General features: G+C 35.6%; 1 protein-coding gene across 3 annotated transcripts in view; it reads right to left on the bottom strand.

Annotated features, from left to right (window-relative positions):
- Mnb (minibrain) overlaps positions 1–20294 on the bottom strand; it is a 75104-nt gene that overhangs the window by 12723 nt on the left and 42087 nt on the right. For all 3 annotated transcript variants that reach the window (XM_072897778.1, XM_072897777.1, XM_072897779.1), the window contains exon 3: positions 12427–12677. In XM_072897778.1, the coding sequence (XP_072753879.1) occupies positions 12427–12677 (251 nt within the window). The remainder of the gene's footprint in view (positions 1–12426; positions 12678–20294) is intronic.

A 20294-nucleotide genomic window follows, 5' to 3' on the forward strand; every position in this document is an offset into this window, starting at 1 on the left:
AAAAAAAAAACTTTGGAATTATACATACACATAAATGGTTCATTACTAGACATCAACGTCATTCCTATTATTGAGTCACACGTTAATAAGCGACATCGTTCCTTTAATGGGACAGGCTTGCTATAAATCTCTTTCCGAACAAAACGGAATTTTCCCGAACTTTTCCGCTTAATAAACTTCCGCTTTCGCGTACGCAATTATTGTTCGTAAAAAGGGAAAATCTCGATGAGTTATTTATAAATCGCGTTCGGCAATACAGCCGTCGTTCATGCCACACATGTTAGAAGACACGTACATACATGGTAAACTTGCCGAGGAGCGTATAAACGCGATCACATCGTCAGCTGACTGGATGATGACGAGTCGACATAAATTCCGACGCGGACGACGTCACGCACGACAGTTAGCTTTACATTCCGCACGCGCCGCTTTTCCGCCCTGTTTTATCATAATTTTGTCTGCATTGCGTGAATGAAACTGCGTTAAAAATGTCTAAACACTATTTAACACACGTTATTGATACATAGCGCTCGGTGTTTTCACTTAAGGATTAAAAAACCAAGAGAAGAAAGGAATATTAAATATATAGATACATATCGATAAATAATATTTTTTCAAGATATATACTATTAGAATTTATACAATTTACGCAAATGTAATATTATATGATGCGTAATGTGTCAATAATACATATATCAGATCTTTTTTTTTTTCAATGTTTCGTCCCAGATAAATTCTGTAAGGAGTCTATCCATGGACATGTTGTAAAACGCGATCATGTTTTTTTGTGACATTATTTGTAACAGATTGCGAACTGAAATGTTTTATTTTCCAATTTTCAAATTACATCAAACTTGTAATTCTAAATAATGTCAGATTATGAATAAAACTATTATACGTATTCATTTTCTTTTTTGATATTGTCGTAAAGGTGGGCATCCGTAGCGCAAATTAACGTTGCGGGAACGATAGAATATTTTTTTTAAACTGTCGAAGGAGGATGTTCTTGAGAAAGAGAAAGAAGACGAAGGAACGCTATGTCATTGAAAGCCGTTATGAATATCTCGCTGAAACGAAGGCCGTACAAGACTTGGAATGCAAAGAAAAAGAAAAATGAAAGAAAAGGGTGGGAAAAAAAGAAACGAAAGAAAGGAGAAAGAAGGAATGAGATAGAAGATGATTAGAAAAGACAATCAGGTAGACAGATAAGAAAAAGACCCGAAAGAAGAAATCTAATTCAAAATATTTGGGTCTTTTGTTGTATTACAATGAGAATACACGATAACAATAAGAAAAGTGATTTTTCTTTAGGCATTCAGGTAAAATTTAGATTTTTTAACCTTTTTTCTAAAAAAGATATCTAGGGCCGACATTATTCATAGTCCATTGTTATATTCAAGCTCGTCTTAAGTAAAGTCTTAAAATTCTATTCGGTACACTGATTGGTTGAACGTAAGTCTTAAGTCGATTAAAAACATGATTTAAGATGATCTTACATATAAGAACGGACTATGAATACCGGCCCAAAAAAATTGAGTTTTTACTAAACCATAGTTTTCACTCATTCAACATTCCATTGCTTTGAAACAGAGACTATTTAACCAAATTTATTTACTAAAATATATAATATCAAAAATTGAAAAATTGTAATAATTATTTTCTTTTCAAGCTAATAGTTTTCTGCTCTTAAAGCTCAGACAAATGCTTTTATTTTTCGCGAATATATTTGATTATTTTTATTACATTTAAAATAAATTAACAATAAAAAATTTACTAATATATATATATATATATATCTTCTCATTTTCTCTTTCAAATTCTATGTTATAATTCTATGTATGTATATATAAATTAGTCATTTTTCATTATTGCACAATGCAAAAAATTTTATAGACAAATATCAGATTCATATATTTTTCCGATTCTATAAAAGGATTAACAGAACGAGGTCCGGAACGGTCGCCTGTCGACTTCGTACATCGCTCCGACCCTGAAGAAATAAGAAGCCGATGAGAAGGAACGAGGTAGAGACAGAAGAAACGTGATCAGGACTACCAGCCGAGTCATGAATGAAGTGACAGACGAAACGAGTGAGAAAGCCAACGGCGGCGGCGGCCGTTTCGCGACCTTCCGGAACGTCTCGACGTGCCACTTCTTCCCTCTCTCGCTTCAAAACAGACAGTCGTAGAAGTCATAGTCTGACCGATGTCGCACGCGATACATACAATGATCGACAAACACGAGGATAGAGGAATGACAAAATCTAACTATTTACGGACAATCTTGTTTTTTTTTAATCGTAAAAAATTATAAAGTATACACAAATAATCATTTAATAAATAGGTTACGCTGGTAAATTAAAATTTTCTTCATCAAATATCATTTTATTCTGCAGTTTTTACGATATTTCAAAAGTAAATATTAATATTTTTTAGCACAATTTTATTCAAATCCAAAAAAAAGTTCTCAACAATTTATTCACAAAAAAATTTGTACAAAAGAATTTTCTTGATTTCGAAAATTTGTTAATCAATCAATATTGTAGATTTTTTGTGTCATACTTTTTACGTGTACAAAATATCCAAAATTGTCTTTCAGATTTTATCTTCGATTCTATACATTATGTAATTAAAATAGGGTTTTAAACAAAATGTGTCTGAAAAAAAAGTAAATACATTGCGTGCACGATAAAAATCTATTTAATATTTTTAGAAGTCTTTTTTAAAATGAGTATATATATATATATATTTCTGCGAGGTCAAGAATATTTCTTGAACAAATCGAGGCTGTGACCTTGGCTTCTAGATCACTTGTAACGTGCAGGGTGCAGAAAAGCATTAGGTCGTACCTGCGACATCGTTTCTGAGTCACCGAGCTCGAGCAACGGTCAACGGAAAGTTTCGGCACAGACGACAGAGAGCCGATCGAGAAGAAAGAGATAGAGAAACGGACAAAGAGAAAGAGACAAATCCGCTCGAGAACGAAATTATCGACGAGATCGGAATGGGCTTATAGAAAAATTATAGATAATTAGCGTTTTCGTGAGGGACGTGCGCGATTCGCGCTCTTCTTGTTTCCGAATGGATTTCAAAAATCGCACAGACAGGCATTAATTTATCAAAGCGCGGGTGTGATAAATTAGAGCTCTCGTCTCTCCCCTTTTTCTCGTGTCCTATTCCTCCTCTTCTTTCTCCGCGGTCGCACCCAGCTGTATGATTTATACCGCGAGGCAACGTGCGCGCCATTGACCCCGCGGCGCATCCTCGAAAAAGAAAAAAAAAAAAAAAAAAAAAAAATTATAAACTCGCCTATCGTCTCTAATTAGTAACGGCGGATAGACTTGTACTCCACGTAAAAAGAAATCGAAATCGCACACGATCTCGAGTGGCCTTTACTCGTTTTTTTCCGATACATGGATTTCGGGTTAACCGCCCGATATTCCGATAATCTAACAGCACTCTCGATATTTCGAGAAATTTCAAAATTAGACGCTGTCGAGATTTTATGAGCAATATTGAAAAAGAGGGATCATTCGCTAACGCTGTTTTATCTGTTCTTACCGATATGAATAAATGATTTTAATAGATTTTAGATATTTTTTTTTATATTTTTTAAAGAGCCTTTTATATATGTGGAAAAAATTTCATTACTTTTTGTAAATTTTCTTATTAAAATTAGAATATATGTGAGAGGATTTAAATTAAAAATGTAAAAAAAATTACAAGCAATTATACTATAATAGATGTAATCAAAGTGCAAGTTTTACACATGATTATAAAACTTATATATAAAGTTCACAATCAATATACAATACTTCGATACTGACATTTTTTATTTTTAGCAAAACTGCGAGAGACAAGCTCTATTTTAAGACAATCATTAGATACATGAAAATCATACTAAATATAGAAATATTAAGAGAAATGATCGTTTCTCGTACTACATCTTTTACAAAGTTCGGTTCTACGGAAGAATCCTCGAAAAGCTCCATCGACCCTTCGTTTTTCGATCATCGACGTTGAACGATTCCGAGGAGCAGTAGATCGAAGTTTCAAGGACGACAAGGCCCGGGTCGGCCCAAAAAGATAGAATTCAAACGGCCGGCAACTATCGTTATCCCTTTGTGGCGAACGAAGCCGCCGTGTCGCGAATTTGACAGAGAGATTCGGCGAGATTTCAGTTCGAGTAAAATCAGGGCGGACTTTCACGGACGGGCGACACAAAACAAGGAGGCAAACGTAAGACTACCTCCCTCCCCCTCCCCTCCTCCGGCTCTATCGTCCTCACCCGCTCGAAAAGAAGCGGTTGTTCGCTCTTTTCTCCCGCCCGCGTTTCTCGCCGAAGCACGCATAAAGCGTAACGCTTAGCTGCACATCAAGCTCATCGAGAGACGGACATTAGAGTGAGATTTTATTCTCTTATATCTAACCTATTTACACCGTATTTCACGTGCGCGCAGGTTCTCGTCACCTCTCGCAAATCACTTGTCACTCTGTCATCTTTCACTCCCTCCCTTTCCCTCATTTTCTCTCGTTTCACTTTAAATAATGCAATTGCGATTATATCTATATGTTTGATTCTACAGAATTTTTCGTTTTTTTTTTTTCTTTCCATTTATTTTTTCACAAATTACTTGAGAAAAAGTGCCTCGAAAATTTCAGTTTCTTCTTTTATCAATCGTTTATGATTGATTATATAAGTATATGTAATATATATCTATAAAGTATATAATTATACATTTTTTTAATTTTATATAACAATACATTTTTTTTATATATTTAACTTTTTTCATCATTTATTGTGGCATAAAAAATGTGGAGATGTGTGATAATTATTTCAAAGTGTTATTTTTTTCAAAAACTTTCTATTTTTTACATGGATATTATGGAAAACACGTGAAATATAATAAAGTATATGAATCGACAGATAAAAACAGATACATATTGAAATTTCGATATAATTGTTGTTGAAGATTATTTGAGGTACAGAAAAAAAGAATGATATTTAATGAATTAAGACAGATAAGCGAATTGCATTGTTCTCTTTAAATGAGTGATCGCTCAACCGCGACTGCTGGAGAAATTGCAAAAATTTTCGATTCTCTTTTCGCTCTATTTAAGTCAGTTATTATACCGTATAGCTTAGCTTCGTTTTTTATACGATTTTAACCACGTTTCGTATCATGCTAAACTATGTGAAATATTTAATTTTGTAAAACAACAAATTTTTATTTCAATCATTTTTATATATTTTTAAGTGCCTTAAATAATCTATTTATTTGAAAAAATAATTAAAAATAATTTAAGAAAAAGAAAGCTATCTCTTTTAAATACGGTCCATTTATCCCTGTCAAAATAAATTCAACACGCACGATTTTGAAAACTAGATATTTCATTCGAAAATTTTTTATCAAACATAACTTGATCGAATTATTTAAGATAAAAAAATGTACAATCGTTTTAGTTTAACAATTCAATAATATTTGTATCAATGCTTAGCTTAAAATCTCAAATTAGCATTTTATCTTACTATGGTTATGAAAAGAGACAGAAAGAACTCGATGTTACACGATCGATTTTTTACGAAAATACCCGACAGGGAGAAGCGGCTAGTTACGACTGCTGGAAAGGGTGGAAAAACCCGCGACCGTTAATTCGCGGAGGCTTCTCTGCTAATCTCGCGCAGCCTCAATTCGATTCTTGCGTCTTTCTTCCTTCGTCCTTGAATATTTCTTTCGCATTATGGCGCGCACGCGCGAAACAGGCTAAACCATCGCCAAGGATTTCGTAGACAAGTTAAGAAAGTGCCTTAAGATGGTCTCCGCCAACCCTGTCTCGCACATCATAACATGCATCATTATATTACGCGACGCATTAAACAGAGTCTGTATTGTTTCCTAATGTGTTTTTCAATGCAAGATGCACAAAAATAAAAATACGTTTGAATGACAAGATTAGTCTTTTTCTTCTTAAATTAGCTAAAAATAGCCGGATTCGTTCATTAAACCCTTTCTAGATGTAAAATCTTTTAATTAGAATCAACAATTATCATCGGCGAGGTTTTCTCGTCAGCGCAACTACATTGAATTCCGAAGTGTTTCCACTCAAGCGGCATCTCCAGTGTGCACGGGTCCTTACGTACGTATACGCGGAATGAGCGGATGGCATCTGGGTCGTCTTTAATTATTCGCAAAGCTATTCTGACTTGTGACGAGCGCTTCGAGCGATGAGATTCGATTCCTCGTTGCCTTCCTCAACTTAACGTGACTTACGGTCCCGCCGTAAAATTCTCGCTTATAAGAGTCGCGTAACACGATGTTGATTATTACACGACGTCAGATAAAAACGTGCGCGGATCAACTGATGAATTCTTTTCTCGGAAAAAAATGTATATTGTATATTTCTCTTACAAATGTTGGACATGTTTATCTTCAAAAGAGAGTTGAAGTTATTTTTTTTAATTTTCTTTATATAATTTTTTTAGATTATTTTAAAATTAAATTCTGTAAATTTTGTTCGGTTAAATCTTTATTTTTAATTATTTACACTTTTATGCTTTACAAAAATATAAATTTATTTTTACAACAATTAAAAGCTAAGTATGTCTTCAGGTACACCAGATGTACATTCGATACGAGTCCGTTATCGTACGACAGAAAAGAAGTCGTGAACGAACGCACCGAAAGGACGCGCGGTGGTTGCACTTTCGACCCTCGACCCTCAGGTCAGGCTGCAACCGATTTAATTTCAAATTTAAACACCGTTTGAATTTAAATTTAACCGACACCGCTGCCTGATTCCACACTACGACTCGACTGAGTAAAATCCAAAATATTGCGAATATAATGCAGACTTATTGCCTCGTTTGCGAGCCGAAAATCGCAAACTTACTTACACGATAAATGTTCCACGTTATGTTAGTTTTAATGAGATTTTAATGAGAAAACTCTTTATATAAGCATTCTCTTGAGAAAGAATCTTAATATATACGTGATTCGAAAACAATAAATATATTAAAAGCTATCGCTTCAAGAATGTTCTCGAATTATTATAATTAATAACACAATCAAGATATTAAACATACAAAGATAAAATGCTAATTATATCAAGTGATTTTATAAATCCATTTATGTGATATTTCAAAAAATAACTGATATAATAAATATTTGTAACTTAATGAATTATAATTTCAACATGAGATTTATATATTGATTTGGGCAACATTTTAGTTTCACATCCCTCTCTTTGTCAAAATCAGAATAAATGACTATAATGTATAATATATATATACACTTATATATACTTATATATACAATGTCATAATAACTTCGCCGATGTATGTAATAATTGCCGAAGTCGTAATATTCAACGACGATAACACGCCGGAATTAGCGCGCGATCGATAGCAGAACTGGAAATATCATTTCGCGAAAGTGGCTCGCTCAAATTTTCCCCGGTGACTTTTCGAAGGAGACGATATTATAGATTCTGAAGAAAGACTATGAACTTTTAGGGAGTGGCGGCGCACCCCGTGCCCTTCGTTGAAAGATATCGGCTGATTCCGAAGACTTAGCGAAGAGAGAGAGAGAAAGAGAGAGAGAGAGGGGGGGGGGGCAGGGGGAGAGAAAAGTGAACTCTCCGACTATTTTTCTTGCCGCATCTTTTCCTCGTCCTTTTTCGCGTCTGTCTCGCAACATATACGAGTAACACTTCGCGGCCGCCGCTTCGATTTCGCAAACTCGCCGAAACAAAGTGTCTACACTATACAGAGAGACAGACAGCGTTTCTCTCGTATATATGTTAAATATTTCGCGCCCTTGTCCATTGTTTTCCGACGCGCGAATTGATTTTATTGGCTTTTGGACTCGAGATGTGTTCCACGTTGCGCGCCACGTGTCGCGCAATATTGCATACGTTGTCGATCACAAGGAATAATTTTGACTTTGAGAAAAAAATATATATAACGTCAAAAAACATTTCGATAATTTTTCTCAACACAAGATTTTGATATCTCACATTTCTACTTGTAAAAATATTCAGAATTCAATTATATGAAAAGGGGCATCATCAAAATTTTCTGTAAAGACAAAATAATTTTTTTTTAATTAACCAAAAAATTTATAAATAATAATGTTTAAGAGAACAAGAAAAAAATCACTATCATTCTTATGTTCGATTATTAGCTAAATAAGAAAATATTAATAACCCTGTGATTTTTCATTTCTAAGGGAACAGAAATTGCTCTTCGTCTCGTTATGCTTATTACGATGTGGCGAGGAAAAATTCCGTTTGCGTTCCTTAATGATGCATGCTCTGTATTTAATACTAAATATCGCGTTAATGCATAGCGATCGTAAATATTTTTCATGATATGACCGTGGCGTTGACTGAAAATAACTGTATGAAATATTCAGCGATTTGAAATATAATGTTAGGGTGCGTGAATCGTTGCATTTTATCGATGTCGCGCGTCTAGCAGTAAGCCCTTTATTATTTCGTGTTCAGTGTATAGATTGGAATCTGTAATGTTAACCTAAATCCATTATTATCACATATATATCGTATACTTCAACGCCGTTATAAAAATTACAACGTTGAAACATGCAACAGGTTTACGACGCATTAACCCGCTTTGTGTAATTTGTGGTCAAATTAACGGCAAAATTACCATGGCAATTACCAATCAATCTCGATCTTTTTCTTTTTTTTAATTTGTGGTGACACCTACCGGTATTTACTATTATATAATATCATTTTTTTATCGAAACATTTTAGATAAAAATTTGATATATATATATATATATATATATATATATGTGTGAATTGAAATATGTATATCACTTGAAGATTCCTCTTTATAAACGTGAATTCTCCAAGGCGTTACGATAAATCGTGAACGAGAGCGCGACGATAAGCGCGACCGCGACGAGATAAGACTCGGATTTTCCTCCGGAGGTAATATCCGGTCTGACGCGCTCCTTTTCCCGGGAACTTACGATTCCGCGAATAATCGGTGCGACGGCGGCCGCTCGAGAGATAGATAGATAGATAGAGAGAGAGAGAGAGAGAGAGAGAGAGAGAGAGAGAGAAAGAGAGAAAGAGAGAGAGAGAGAGAGAGAGAGAGAGAGAGAGAGAGAGAGAGAGAGAGAGAGAGAGAGAGAGAGAGAGAGAGAGAGAGAGAGAGAGAGAGAGAGAGAGAGAGAGAGAGAGAGAGAGAGAGAGACCGCACCGTTACGGACCGGCACGGAGTCGGCACGGTTGGCACCTAAGCGCATAGCTAGTCGACCTGCATCCATGGATATGCAGGATTCCGACGTCGATGGACCTCATACCACTGGAATGCACTCAACGAGCTACAGCCTCCGCGTACTCCGCAGGCCCCGGCTCACCCCCTCCCCTCCTTCCCTCTTCTCCTCAAAAGGCACGCGCTTCTGCTTCTTCTTCTTTTTCTTCCTTCCTTCTTTCTTTCTCCTTTCTTCATGTCTACCTCTCTCTTTTTGGCCTTCTTATCGCTTACCAGTTACCACTCTGGATATGTTAATGGCTTCGACCACTTGCATTACCAAGTGCGAATCTCTTTGGGAGTCGAGTTTTTGACAGAATTCTCGATCCATTGAGTCGATCGATCAAACGATCACGAGATACAAACTTTTAAAATGTTATACTAGTTTATTATTAATAATCAGTATTATGTATATTGTATGATTAAAAATGAGATATTTTAAGCTTTTCTAATTCTCTTTAACATGAAATATAATCACAAAAAATAAATAATTTGAATATAAAAGTATACAATTTTGTAGTAGAAAGAGCTCACGTGGCATGTTTCGCTTTAGAAATATGCCTTCTTCACCGATACAATAGAATAATCTGTCAAAAATCGCGAGGGTTTCCACCACTTTTCGAAATTACTGAAACTGCTGCAATAAGGTAAAGTAAAATAGAGTATTTGACGTTACTTACTGTTCGCATTTTCGAAACGCTTTTAGTAATTTCGGAAAATGGCCTTTTTCTCCGATGGACGCATTTGTCCGTCTCACGCCATATCAAATTGTACGGGCGAATGATTTTTATCGTAAGAATCGTAAAGAATTCAAAGAATTGACAACGCGAAGGGACCGAAGTCACGACGACAATGCGGACTCTCCGGGCATTCCGTATAATTACGTATCGCTGTCGATCCATTAAATATAGCAAGGCCCCTCGAGAGCTTTATTGCTCTTCGATTGTGCTCGATCGATCGTTATGGATAAATAGAATCGCGGTGCCGCGCCGGGAATCATCTGACGATTGATAGCGCGTCGACGTTGTTTCCTTGATAAAATGCCACGGTTTGACGCAACAGCACGCCGCGCATCTTATCAGCTTGGAATGTACACGCGCCCACATACTTCGATCGCCGATAATTTGTCCTTCGGGAACACGGAAATGTCGCTCGTGTCAATCGTGTCGATCCCAATTGACGTATGTATATAATTATCGAATAAATTAATTGAAAAACTTTGCCGAATAATAAAGGCTCTCGGTAATTGTATTTTAATTACCAAACAATGTATTGAAGAATTTCTGTCCGAATTTTTGTCATTATAGCGTTAAATTTATTACTACATATAATTCAAATTATTTCGAATATTATTCAAGGAAATCTTGAAGAACTTGAGTGATTCAAAAGTTCTAGAGATCAACAAACTATTGTTTTTTTGTACTACATATTCGTGTAAAATTATATGTAAAAAATTCATATTTTTATGCAGAAAGATAAATATTTAATAGACTTTCGATCGTGAGGAATAATTGTGTTGAATAAATCATTGTTGTATAAATTTATAGTGTACTTGTATAAATAAAAATACAAATCTTTAAAATTTATCTAAAAACTTCAAAAAAAAAAAGAAAGAAAGAAAGAAAAAATTTAAGCACCGATCACTACTGATTATGTTAAAAACTAAAATGCCATCTGCGATGTGGTAAGAGGCTGTGGTAACAGCTTTTCATATAAGGCTTGTGTTCCTCCCACGTTATACACTCACGAAGGGGCGATCCAAGAAGCATCCTCCTGAACTATATACATACATATTTCGTTTCTTTTGCGCGTGGGTGTCGCGACTTTCCGCCAACTCGCGATCCCACCTTTGTCCTATGCATTTCCGAGAGATACGTTTACATTATCGTTGACGTCATCCCTGATGCCATAATTGTCCAATCAGCTGTGACAGTCGTGAGGGACGGAAGTTCCCAGGCTATCGTGATTTCACGATTCATTCACTTTTTTCCCTACACTTACCACATAATTATCGCTCGTATAATCGCTTTATGATTGTTCCGATATCAGATAAATGAGCTTTAGTAGTTGATTTGTTTGAAAAATCAAAATCTTAACTTTTGATTTCTTTTATTGCAGTATTATTTATAAGTTCGATAATCGCCGAGTAATTGATTAAAAAGCCTACGAATACGAGATATCGAAATACAACCAAATTAAATTATTTACAAATTGCAAGGCATTGCTGATCGCTTCTCGATTTTTTTTTTATATATTGTTATTTATTGATAAAAGTAACGTGAATTTCAATATATGAAAAAGAAAAGATAAAAATAATTATTTCTAACATTTACATAATAAATTTATGTTAATAACTTTTAAATCAAAATTAATTTGATTTTTAGATACTGATTTGATTATCTGCCATATATTTTGTATTATATTATAAATTGTACATAGTAAACTACATATTTCATTATCGGAGGTGTTATAAATGTCGAAAGTATGTCGAACATTCTAAGCTTTCTTCTTGATTTTCCTTCTTTCGTAATCGGTCCATACGATAAATTCCGATATAGACTATTTTCTCATAATCCAGATATAGATGCGCACATCTATCACATCTCGCACAAAGCGTGGGAGTAACCGAGAACAAACAATGCACGTGGTAATTTTATTTTCTGTAACTTTATTTTCGGATACCTCGATCTCTATGCTTGGTCGATATAAGAACTTGGTATTTGGGCGATAAAGAGTCGCTTTTAACTCCGGAAACTTTCCACAGTTATATTTCGTCTGTATAGGATAATAAATGAAATAACAACAGCATCTTGATATAAATCAACGAAATATCCCGGTATGTCTTTCTCTATCTCTCTTTGCCACTTTGAATGCTTTTCTCGAAAAAATTATGGCGTTGCCACAAAATTCCTGACGATAATTAATATAATATATAATAATGTGAGTACTGCGTGTGTGTGTCTGTACACACAAGTAAAATCTAAGTCTAAAATATGGAGTTTTAATTTCTTTCGACATGTGTCCTTTAGTAATATTTAGGTCCAAATTTTTCAGTAAAACACAAATAGTAATTTACTATGGAGGATGAAATTAAAATAAGTTAAAAAGATAAAAGATTGATAGCACATATAAAGGGGGCCTTACCTCGTTGATGTGTTTGTAGGTCTTGATGAGGTCGACGCTGAGTTTCCTGAGGGGCGCCGTCGCTGGATCGCGAAACCTGTGGGGTATCCTGGCCTGCATGGCGTGAATGTCCGAGGGGGTCTCCTGCGGGACCCCGCCGGCAGCCCCGCCGCCCGCGGCACCGGCACCACCGCATACCGCGGAGGGCATGGGCTCCTCGGCCACCAGGCGCCCGTAAAGGGGCGCACCGCCGGTCCCCGTCCTCCCGCTCACTGAAAGCATCAAGAGACAAACGGATCAATGCACGTAGCTCAGCAAAGAGTACCCACTATTGATGCACCTTGCATGCATAGTCTCGATCCTTCGAGCGTGTTACTTGGGACGGAAGGAGAGGGGATGAATATATCCAAACCGATATGTGCTATTTTATTTTTAATTTAATTTTTTTTAACTTCCCTTATTTCTTAGTTATCCTTTTTATATTAGGTAAATTAAATTATTAAAATCTTTTATTTATATTAAAATATAAATGTACTATACAGGTAAATAAAAGATTATATATATTATTCAATGTCGGTTTTTGAAATCATGTAATTGCAAGGGAGAATTTGATCGCTTCGCTATACATACCGCGAGACATAGATCAATGCGTAGCCACAAGTTTATAATCAATGATCAATATTTGTGTATTTGCTGCTTGATGTTGACGTTTATCTGTTAAGTTTATCATTAGGTAATTAGATCCGCGTATTAATTAGGCAACGTCAGGTAACTAAGTTACAAGTTGTTTTGATAAATGCCGACTTTTCAGATTATTGTATTTGCCACAATAAATAAAATTCTGTTACAGACATCGTAATGTAGTACAAACTGACAAAAAAAAAAAAAAAAAAACGAATTTAATTAATATTATCTAACTGCGCGGGCGCATTCGTTTACACAATGCCATAATTACTTTTTTCTCATGTGTATAAATTAATTATGACTATAAATCATCGCTAATAAAAAAAAAATTATGATCAACAATTGACAAAAATGTTGTAAATAATACAAGTTTCGTTAAAAAATATCATATGCGTCACGCAGTAAAATGCTGCGCGATAAATTTTATCGTATCTTGTACGTATTTTGTACGATTAATTATAGTATAATTTGCAATTAAATTTTCCACTAATTTTGAAGCAACATATACTCTATAGGAACGAGATTAAGACAAAAACAACAATCTTTTGTCGGTGCGACATTTCTTTTGACGAAAGTATGACTGTTTATCCAAACATTTCCTTCATTTTTATCTTGGTTGAAGTTGCCACGTAATTAGCATTAGAAAAATTTCACGGAGAGAAATATCTCGCGAGAGCATTCGTGAATAAATATGCGATTAAACGCGACACGCGCCGCGTCGCGCCGCTCTTCCGCAAACGAAATCGGTTTTGTTGAAATTACTCCCGGATAATCCGGTAATAATACCAGAGTTACCAGAGGATTAAATGCGCGCGCTTATCTTTTTTGTGAGAAGAGTTATCTTTACACTGGCAATAGAGCTTTCTTAAACTGTAATTAATAATCTTTCTTTTAAATAACACGCAATCATACGTTATTTCCCTGATAAAAAAATTAGGTTTAGTTACAAATCGCCGTGATTGAGCGGCAAATTAAAAACCATTTCTATAGAGGCAAATGAAAAAAACAAAAAACAAAAAAAAAAAAAAAATTAGCGTTTTATCATTTCGCGTTATGAAAGAGAATCGAAAGTTCGAGCGCGAGCTCCTAATCGAGTTGGAAGCGAGACGCGGGACCTAAATCTTGCGGAAGTTGAACAAAGAGACAGAGAGAAAGGGAGAGAGAGTACGTATGCGGAAGTGTCGATAATTAACAACTCCGTCAGAGGGATAGAGTGTGCACCGGAGAATCGGGACGGCAGCAGTGGCGGGCGGTCGTTAATTTTGATGTACGACTCTCCGTCCATCCGTCCGTCCGTCCGTCTATCCGTCCCGCTTCGGCTCTCGCTGGAAACATTACTGTCATTTTAACGACCCTGTTAGGTGGCGCAAACCGGCTTAACGCCAACCGCTTGATACCGCGTTAAACAACTCCCTTCTTGGACTACCCTCGTCGTTTCGGACGGCTCTCTCGGCGTGATTGTAACGCGTCGAATTTACTTTCGCACGGCTTATTCGTCTCTCCTCAAATGCGAATACGTATACGTGTGTGGAAAAAATAACAGCGAAATTGACACTAATATCCGTCTGATAAAAATCTGTTTGAAACTTGTTTTCTTGAATTTGAATAAAAAATATTTATTTTTCTCTTTTTCTCGTGATAAAAAAAAAATGTTTTAATTCATGGTATCGATAATGAAAATAGAGTTTTCTCTTTTCGAAAGTTCGACAGTAAATCGCGAAGCGCAAGTGTTTCGTTTACCTCGAATGCCTTTAAAGTTCCTCGAGTAGAGAGAAAGACAAGGAGCATGCGCACGAAATATAATCTCCTTCAAAAGCAATTTAATTATTTTTGCATATAGATTGAATAAGGTCAGCAAAAAAAATTAAGTTTATTAATTCTCGATGCCAATCAAGCAATCCAATCAGAACACAAATTCATCTTCAAGATGACACCCAGCTGACAAAATAAAGAATGTAACAATTTTAAATATTAAAAAATTAAATTATATTCGACAATATATATATATATATATATATATTCATTAATTGATTGTTCACATATATCTTGCAAACAGTGCATTTTACAATATTGTTCTAGAGCACAGTACAATTTATTAAATAAAGTTTCACTACGCTTTATTCTGATAATAAAATGAGGAAGGAAAAGAATGCCTGGCTCGAACAAATGAATATGTGATAGATTGAGACAACAAATGAATGAGCGAATGTATAAACGAACGAATGAATGAATGAATGAATGAATGAATGAATGAATGAATGAATGAATAAGCAATAGTGGATATAAGCGAATAGAATGCTTATTGCACTTTATACGATACTTTGCGGAGCATTATCGAATATTTGTATACAAGTCTACTTTTATTTAAAAACACGATATAATTCGTAATGTGAGTTTATTATTATTACGTAAATGTAAAATGTGAAAAGATTATTAGTAATGCAAATACTAACGTCTTATAATATTAAACGAAAAAGAAAATACTGAAAATAAACATTTTATTTTAATGTAAACATTTTTTAAGTATATTTGTATATATTTATATTTTATTTATCAAAAACATTTTATTTATACATTTATTATTTAAAATGACTAAATAATCACAAATTGATAAGAATTTCTCCCTTCAAATGTATAGAATATAATAATTATCTCTCTAAAAATGAAATAATTTTAAATGAAAATATACTTTTCTCAAAATATTTAGTTCCGAATGTGGATTAAAATATAAAATTGTATAGTAAAATTTATTAAATTATTTTTCTTAACAGCGCTTATATGTAGGTATTTAAATCATGTAAAACAAATCTGCATTTCACAATGAGGGCATATTAAGTTTTCAATGACTTGATCACAAAAGATGAATAATAATTCTATTAATCAATTGATATAAATAAAAAAATTAAGTCAAGATATGTTATATGTTTAAGTGCATCTTTTCGAATTTAATGATACGTCTTTTTAAATTGCGGGGTAGATTTCCAAGAACATTGGAGAAACTAAGAGATCAGTATTAACGAAAAGATGTCAAATAGAAATATATTCAAATTCTCTATCGTGAGAGACAATAATTCATCCAGCCAATCGTTCGTGACTGTTTGTCATGCGACTTTAAAGCACGTGTACGATATCGAAAGATGTGGGAAAAAGAATCGTGAGATATACGCACATACGTGAGGACAAAGAAAAAAAGCGAGGAGACGACGAGAGAAAAAAGGGCAAAGAGGGAGAAGAATGAAAGAGAGATGGACGGAAACGGGCGTACAACGAGGGTAACGAGAAAATCACGACTAGGTCGGGTCAAATTTGCGGGCTGTCTATCCTCTTTGACCTCCGTTCCTGCTCTCCGAAAGAGCTTGTCCCCCTTTCCCTTTCCTTCCCGCCGGTTTCCACCCTCCACACACCCGTGTACATACTCACCCCAACCTCCTCCGCTTTTTTCTTTCTTTTTTTTTTTTTTTTTTTTTTTTACGAGCCATTGCGTATCGGAAAGCGGAGCTAACTCCCGTCCCGGCTGCTCGCTCACCGTCGTGCTTCCATTTGAAATGTAGGCCAGGGCGCGGTTGAATGAAAAAAATATTCATTAACACGCGGCGCGCGAGTCAGCGGTTCTCCGTACGCGATCCCCCCTCCCCCTTTCCGCCACTCCTGGCGCTTTCGCGTACAAGCAAATGCGACTTGCGTGCACACGCACCCACGATGGTAATAATCATGATGATAATGATGGCGGGGGCAATCCGGTGAGATGCATCGTGCGACGAAACGTCTCATTTGCATGCCTACATCTTGCGCGACCTGGCCCGAGTCGAAGATTAATTGACGCGCGATCTCTCTCTCTCTTCCTTGTAAGTTAAACTCTCTCTCTCTCTCTCTCTCTCTCTCTCTCTCTCTCTCTCTCTCTCTCTCTCTCTCTCTTAGCGTAACGATAGAGGGTAGAAGGTAGAAGGGTACAAAGTAGAAGATTTCGATTATACGCGGCGTGATTTCGAAACCGAAATAATACTTAATTTCCTGACTTAATTAAATTGTGATGGGAAAAAAGCGAAGTTTCGTATGATTCTTTTCTTTCGCACGCTAAACTCATTGAAATAATTAAGATTACGAGATCGAGTAACAGAGAGAATCATCGCGTGTTATTCGATTGAATTTTTCGTCTTGCGGTTTCGACAATGTGCGCGAGATTGAAACTTTTTCTTTCTGTCATTTAAAGTATTATTTTTTAAACGATAATTATATATAGAAATTATATATGTATAGTATAAAAGCTATGCTCTCGTAGAATTCCACACTGCAAATTAATGATTTTACAAATCACCGTCAGAGCGACTCGACTGAGAATGCGCCGAATGTGAAAGGTCTAGTATCATCGACAAAGATTTCCCGTTCCAAAAATATATTTCGGCATGAATCGTGAAAAATTCAGGCGAACATATCGATACAGAAACAGGAAGAAGAAAGAGGGAAAGGGAGGAGGATTATCCTGTCGGTCGATATAGGCGCGCCATTGCTGGCGGAGAAACTGGAACATTTCACGTGAGTACATGAACTCACACATAGAATTCGCACGCGCGGATTTTTTTCCCTTCCTTTTATTTCTTATTTGCTTTTGTTCCTTTAACACACGCGCGAAGGGCTGGTATAGATTCGAATTCGAGATATAGCACGGTATATGTATATACGTGTCGGGACACGGATCGGTCTCGTCGAATACGAACGAATTATGGAGCACATGGCCGCATAAATCTGTGTGCCATCTGTCATGCTGTGTTTACCATCCCTCGTTGTCACCCTCGAGACGCACAATTTTGGAATCTCGAAACTCGGATAAGTGGAATCGATTCGATAATGAAAGTAAAGTGACGTTGTAACGTACCTTAACAAGTCAATGGGCAATTGTAATTTCATCTTTCATTATTCGCCATGAAGAGACGAAATAGACGAGCAAAATTATGTACACGTGAAAGAAAGGGTTCCTTTACGAAGAATATTTAATCTGAACCTCATAATTAAAATTTAATTTAGTTAAAAATTCAGATTATATTTTTCGTAAATAAGTATAAAAATCCTAAGTCTCATTCGCCTCTTTCGTTATAATTGCAACTCTAATTATATAACTACAACTGTACTACTACTTCTAATAAGTAATATCTGTAGTAGTATAATTAAAATTTTATAGATTTTAATTTATTTCATCTGTCACCAGATATATAAATACTTTTTTCAACACATAGTTTATTTACAAAGTTTTCTTACTAAAGAGGGTTTAATTTTATACTTACTACATACAATTATAATAAGTATTTCTAAATAAGACGCTGTAAGACCTACTTTTTATTACCTTTCGCGAATATTGCATTACACTGTTCGCGCGTTAGCGCAAGCAGGTGTAAAACCTGCAGGTATAGAGTTCGCGACGTGAAACGCAGAGGAGACGTAACACGAGTTGAGAACCGCGGTCGCGAGAGGTCACGAAAGGCTGACATAGGCCGTGCGATAGCCAGCACGCATTCCGCTTCCATTCATGCTTCTTGATCCACCTCTTTGCCCCCCCCCTTCCACCCCTCCCCCCGTCCACCTCTCCCACAATCCTACGACATCCCTGTTCTGCTCTCTCTCTCTCTCTCTCTCTCTCTCTCTTTCTCTCTCTTTCCCCACGCTCTCCGAGGGTGTATTTGCAGGTACGGAGGGTAACACGCGGGCGACAAACCGTATCTCTTTTTCCTCGCCGAATGATTCCTCGCGCGAGAAACTGCCAGTCCTTTCGCGAAAACGATTCTTTTCCTCCACCCTCTTCAAAGATCCTATATAGAGATACAAAAAGAGAGACAAGCCTGAAATCCGTTCAATCTCTCCGTTCGCGTAACGCTTTAAATTTGTTTTTCATCAAAGTTACATTTGAATGTCGACATTACTTATGTATATTAAAGACCATTTGTAATTAACTATAAAAAATGCAACGATATTAGAAGCATATAAGTTACCATTTTTATTCACAGCTGTAGCTTTATTCGTAAATTAAAAACGAACAAAAATATGGTAAAAAATTAATTTTTCCCTAATATTCTTTTCAATCTAATTCAAAACAATATGATTATCTTACATCGCGATGTCCCATATGCAAACAAAATAAATCGATTTTGTAGCAAAGTTCTTTATAAAAAAAAAGTTACGATGTGTGATTCGAATAGTGTTACACCGAGCGTCTCTCGTGTGTTATGAAGTATATGAAATATAAATCCGCGAAAAAGAGAGAGAGAGAGAGCCATTAAAAGAAAAAATCCCCTCCAAAAAAAAAAACCTATTTTAACCATCTCGAGGACCAGCTGTGCATTATCGCTCGGGGGAATGCACCGGGTGAATCGCATTAACGCGTACGTCAATCTTGCGTGTTCGCACGAGGTCCGCACGCGCCGATAATAATCGCCGCAGATAACATTCACCGTGATGTTTAAAAAGCGACGATTAATTACGATCCCGGGAAATGATCATTATATTCCTCTCCTTTCCTCCTCGCGCGATGTGAAATGCGGACGCGACGTTCTTCTCCTCTTCAACTCACGACGTCGCGCGTTAAAAATTATGCCAACGGAAAATATCCTCATTTTCTCCAAGCACGTTGGTAATAAATGATTTCTATTTCTCTCTCTCTCTCTCTCTCTATATATATATATATATATATATATATATATATCAGTAATTGATTTTCATTGCGTTGAACGCTGCCACCCTCGCTGTGGTGAATCGAATCCGTATTTAGTTGTTGGCTTTCGACAGAGATATTAACAATACATTTCTCGTACTACTCTACTCTCGATTCAAAATGATTCAGTCAATTCAATAAACAATCAATTCGCAGACTTTTTATCATAAAATAACTTTTTCGTTTATTTTTCATATTAAAAAAACGTTTTGGAATTAATACCTACGAGAAAAACTATATAAAGAGAAAAGAAAAATTGTTTGATATACTATTCTCGGAAATTTTAACAACTTTTTACGTCATACAAATAAAACTAGCATTCGTTTATTAAAATTTTTCGATTTTGCGTGATTATTATCGATGGAGATCGAAAAGAGATTTCCTATTTATTGTATATCAAAACTAAATATTTATTGTATATTTACAGTGAAAAATAAATTCTTGTAATTAAAGTGTTTGATTTAACAAGAAATAACATTGAAATTCAATTTTTCAATTAAAAAAA

Source organism: Anoplolepis gracilipes, chromosome 8 (assembly GCF_047496725.1).
Source record: "Anoplolepis gracilipes chromosome 8, ASM4749672v1, whole genome shotgun sequence".
Lineage (NCBI taxonomy): Eukaryota > Metazoa > Arthropoda > Insecta > Hymenoptera > Formicidae > Anoplolepis > Anoplolepis gracilipes.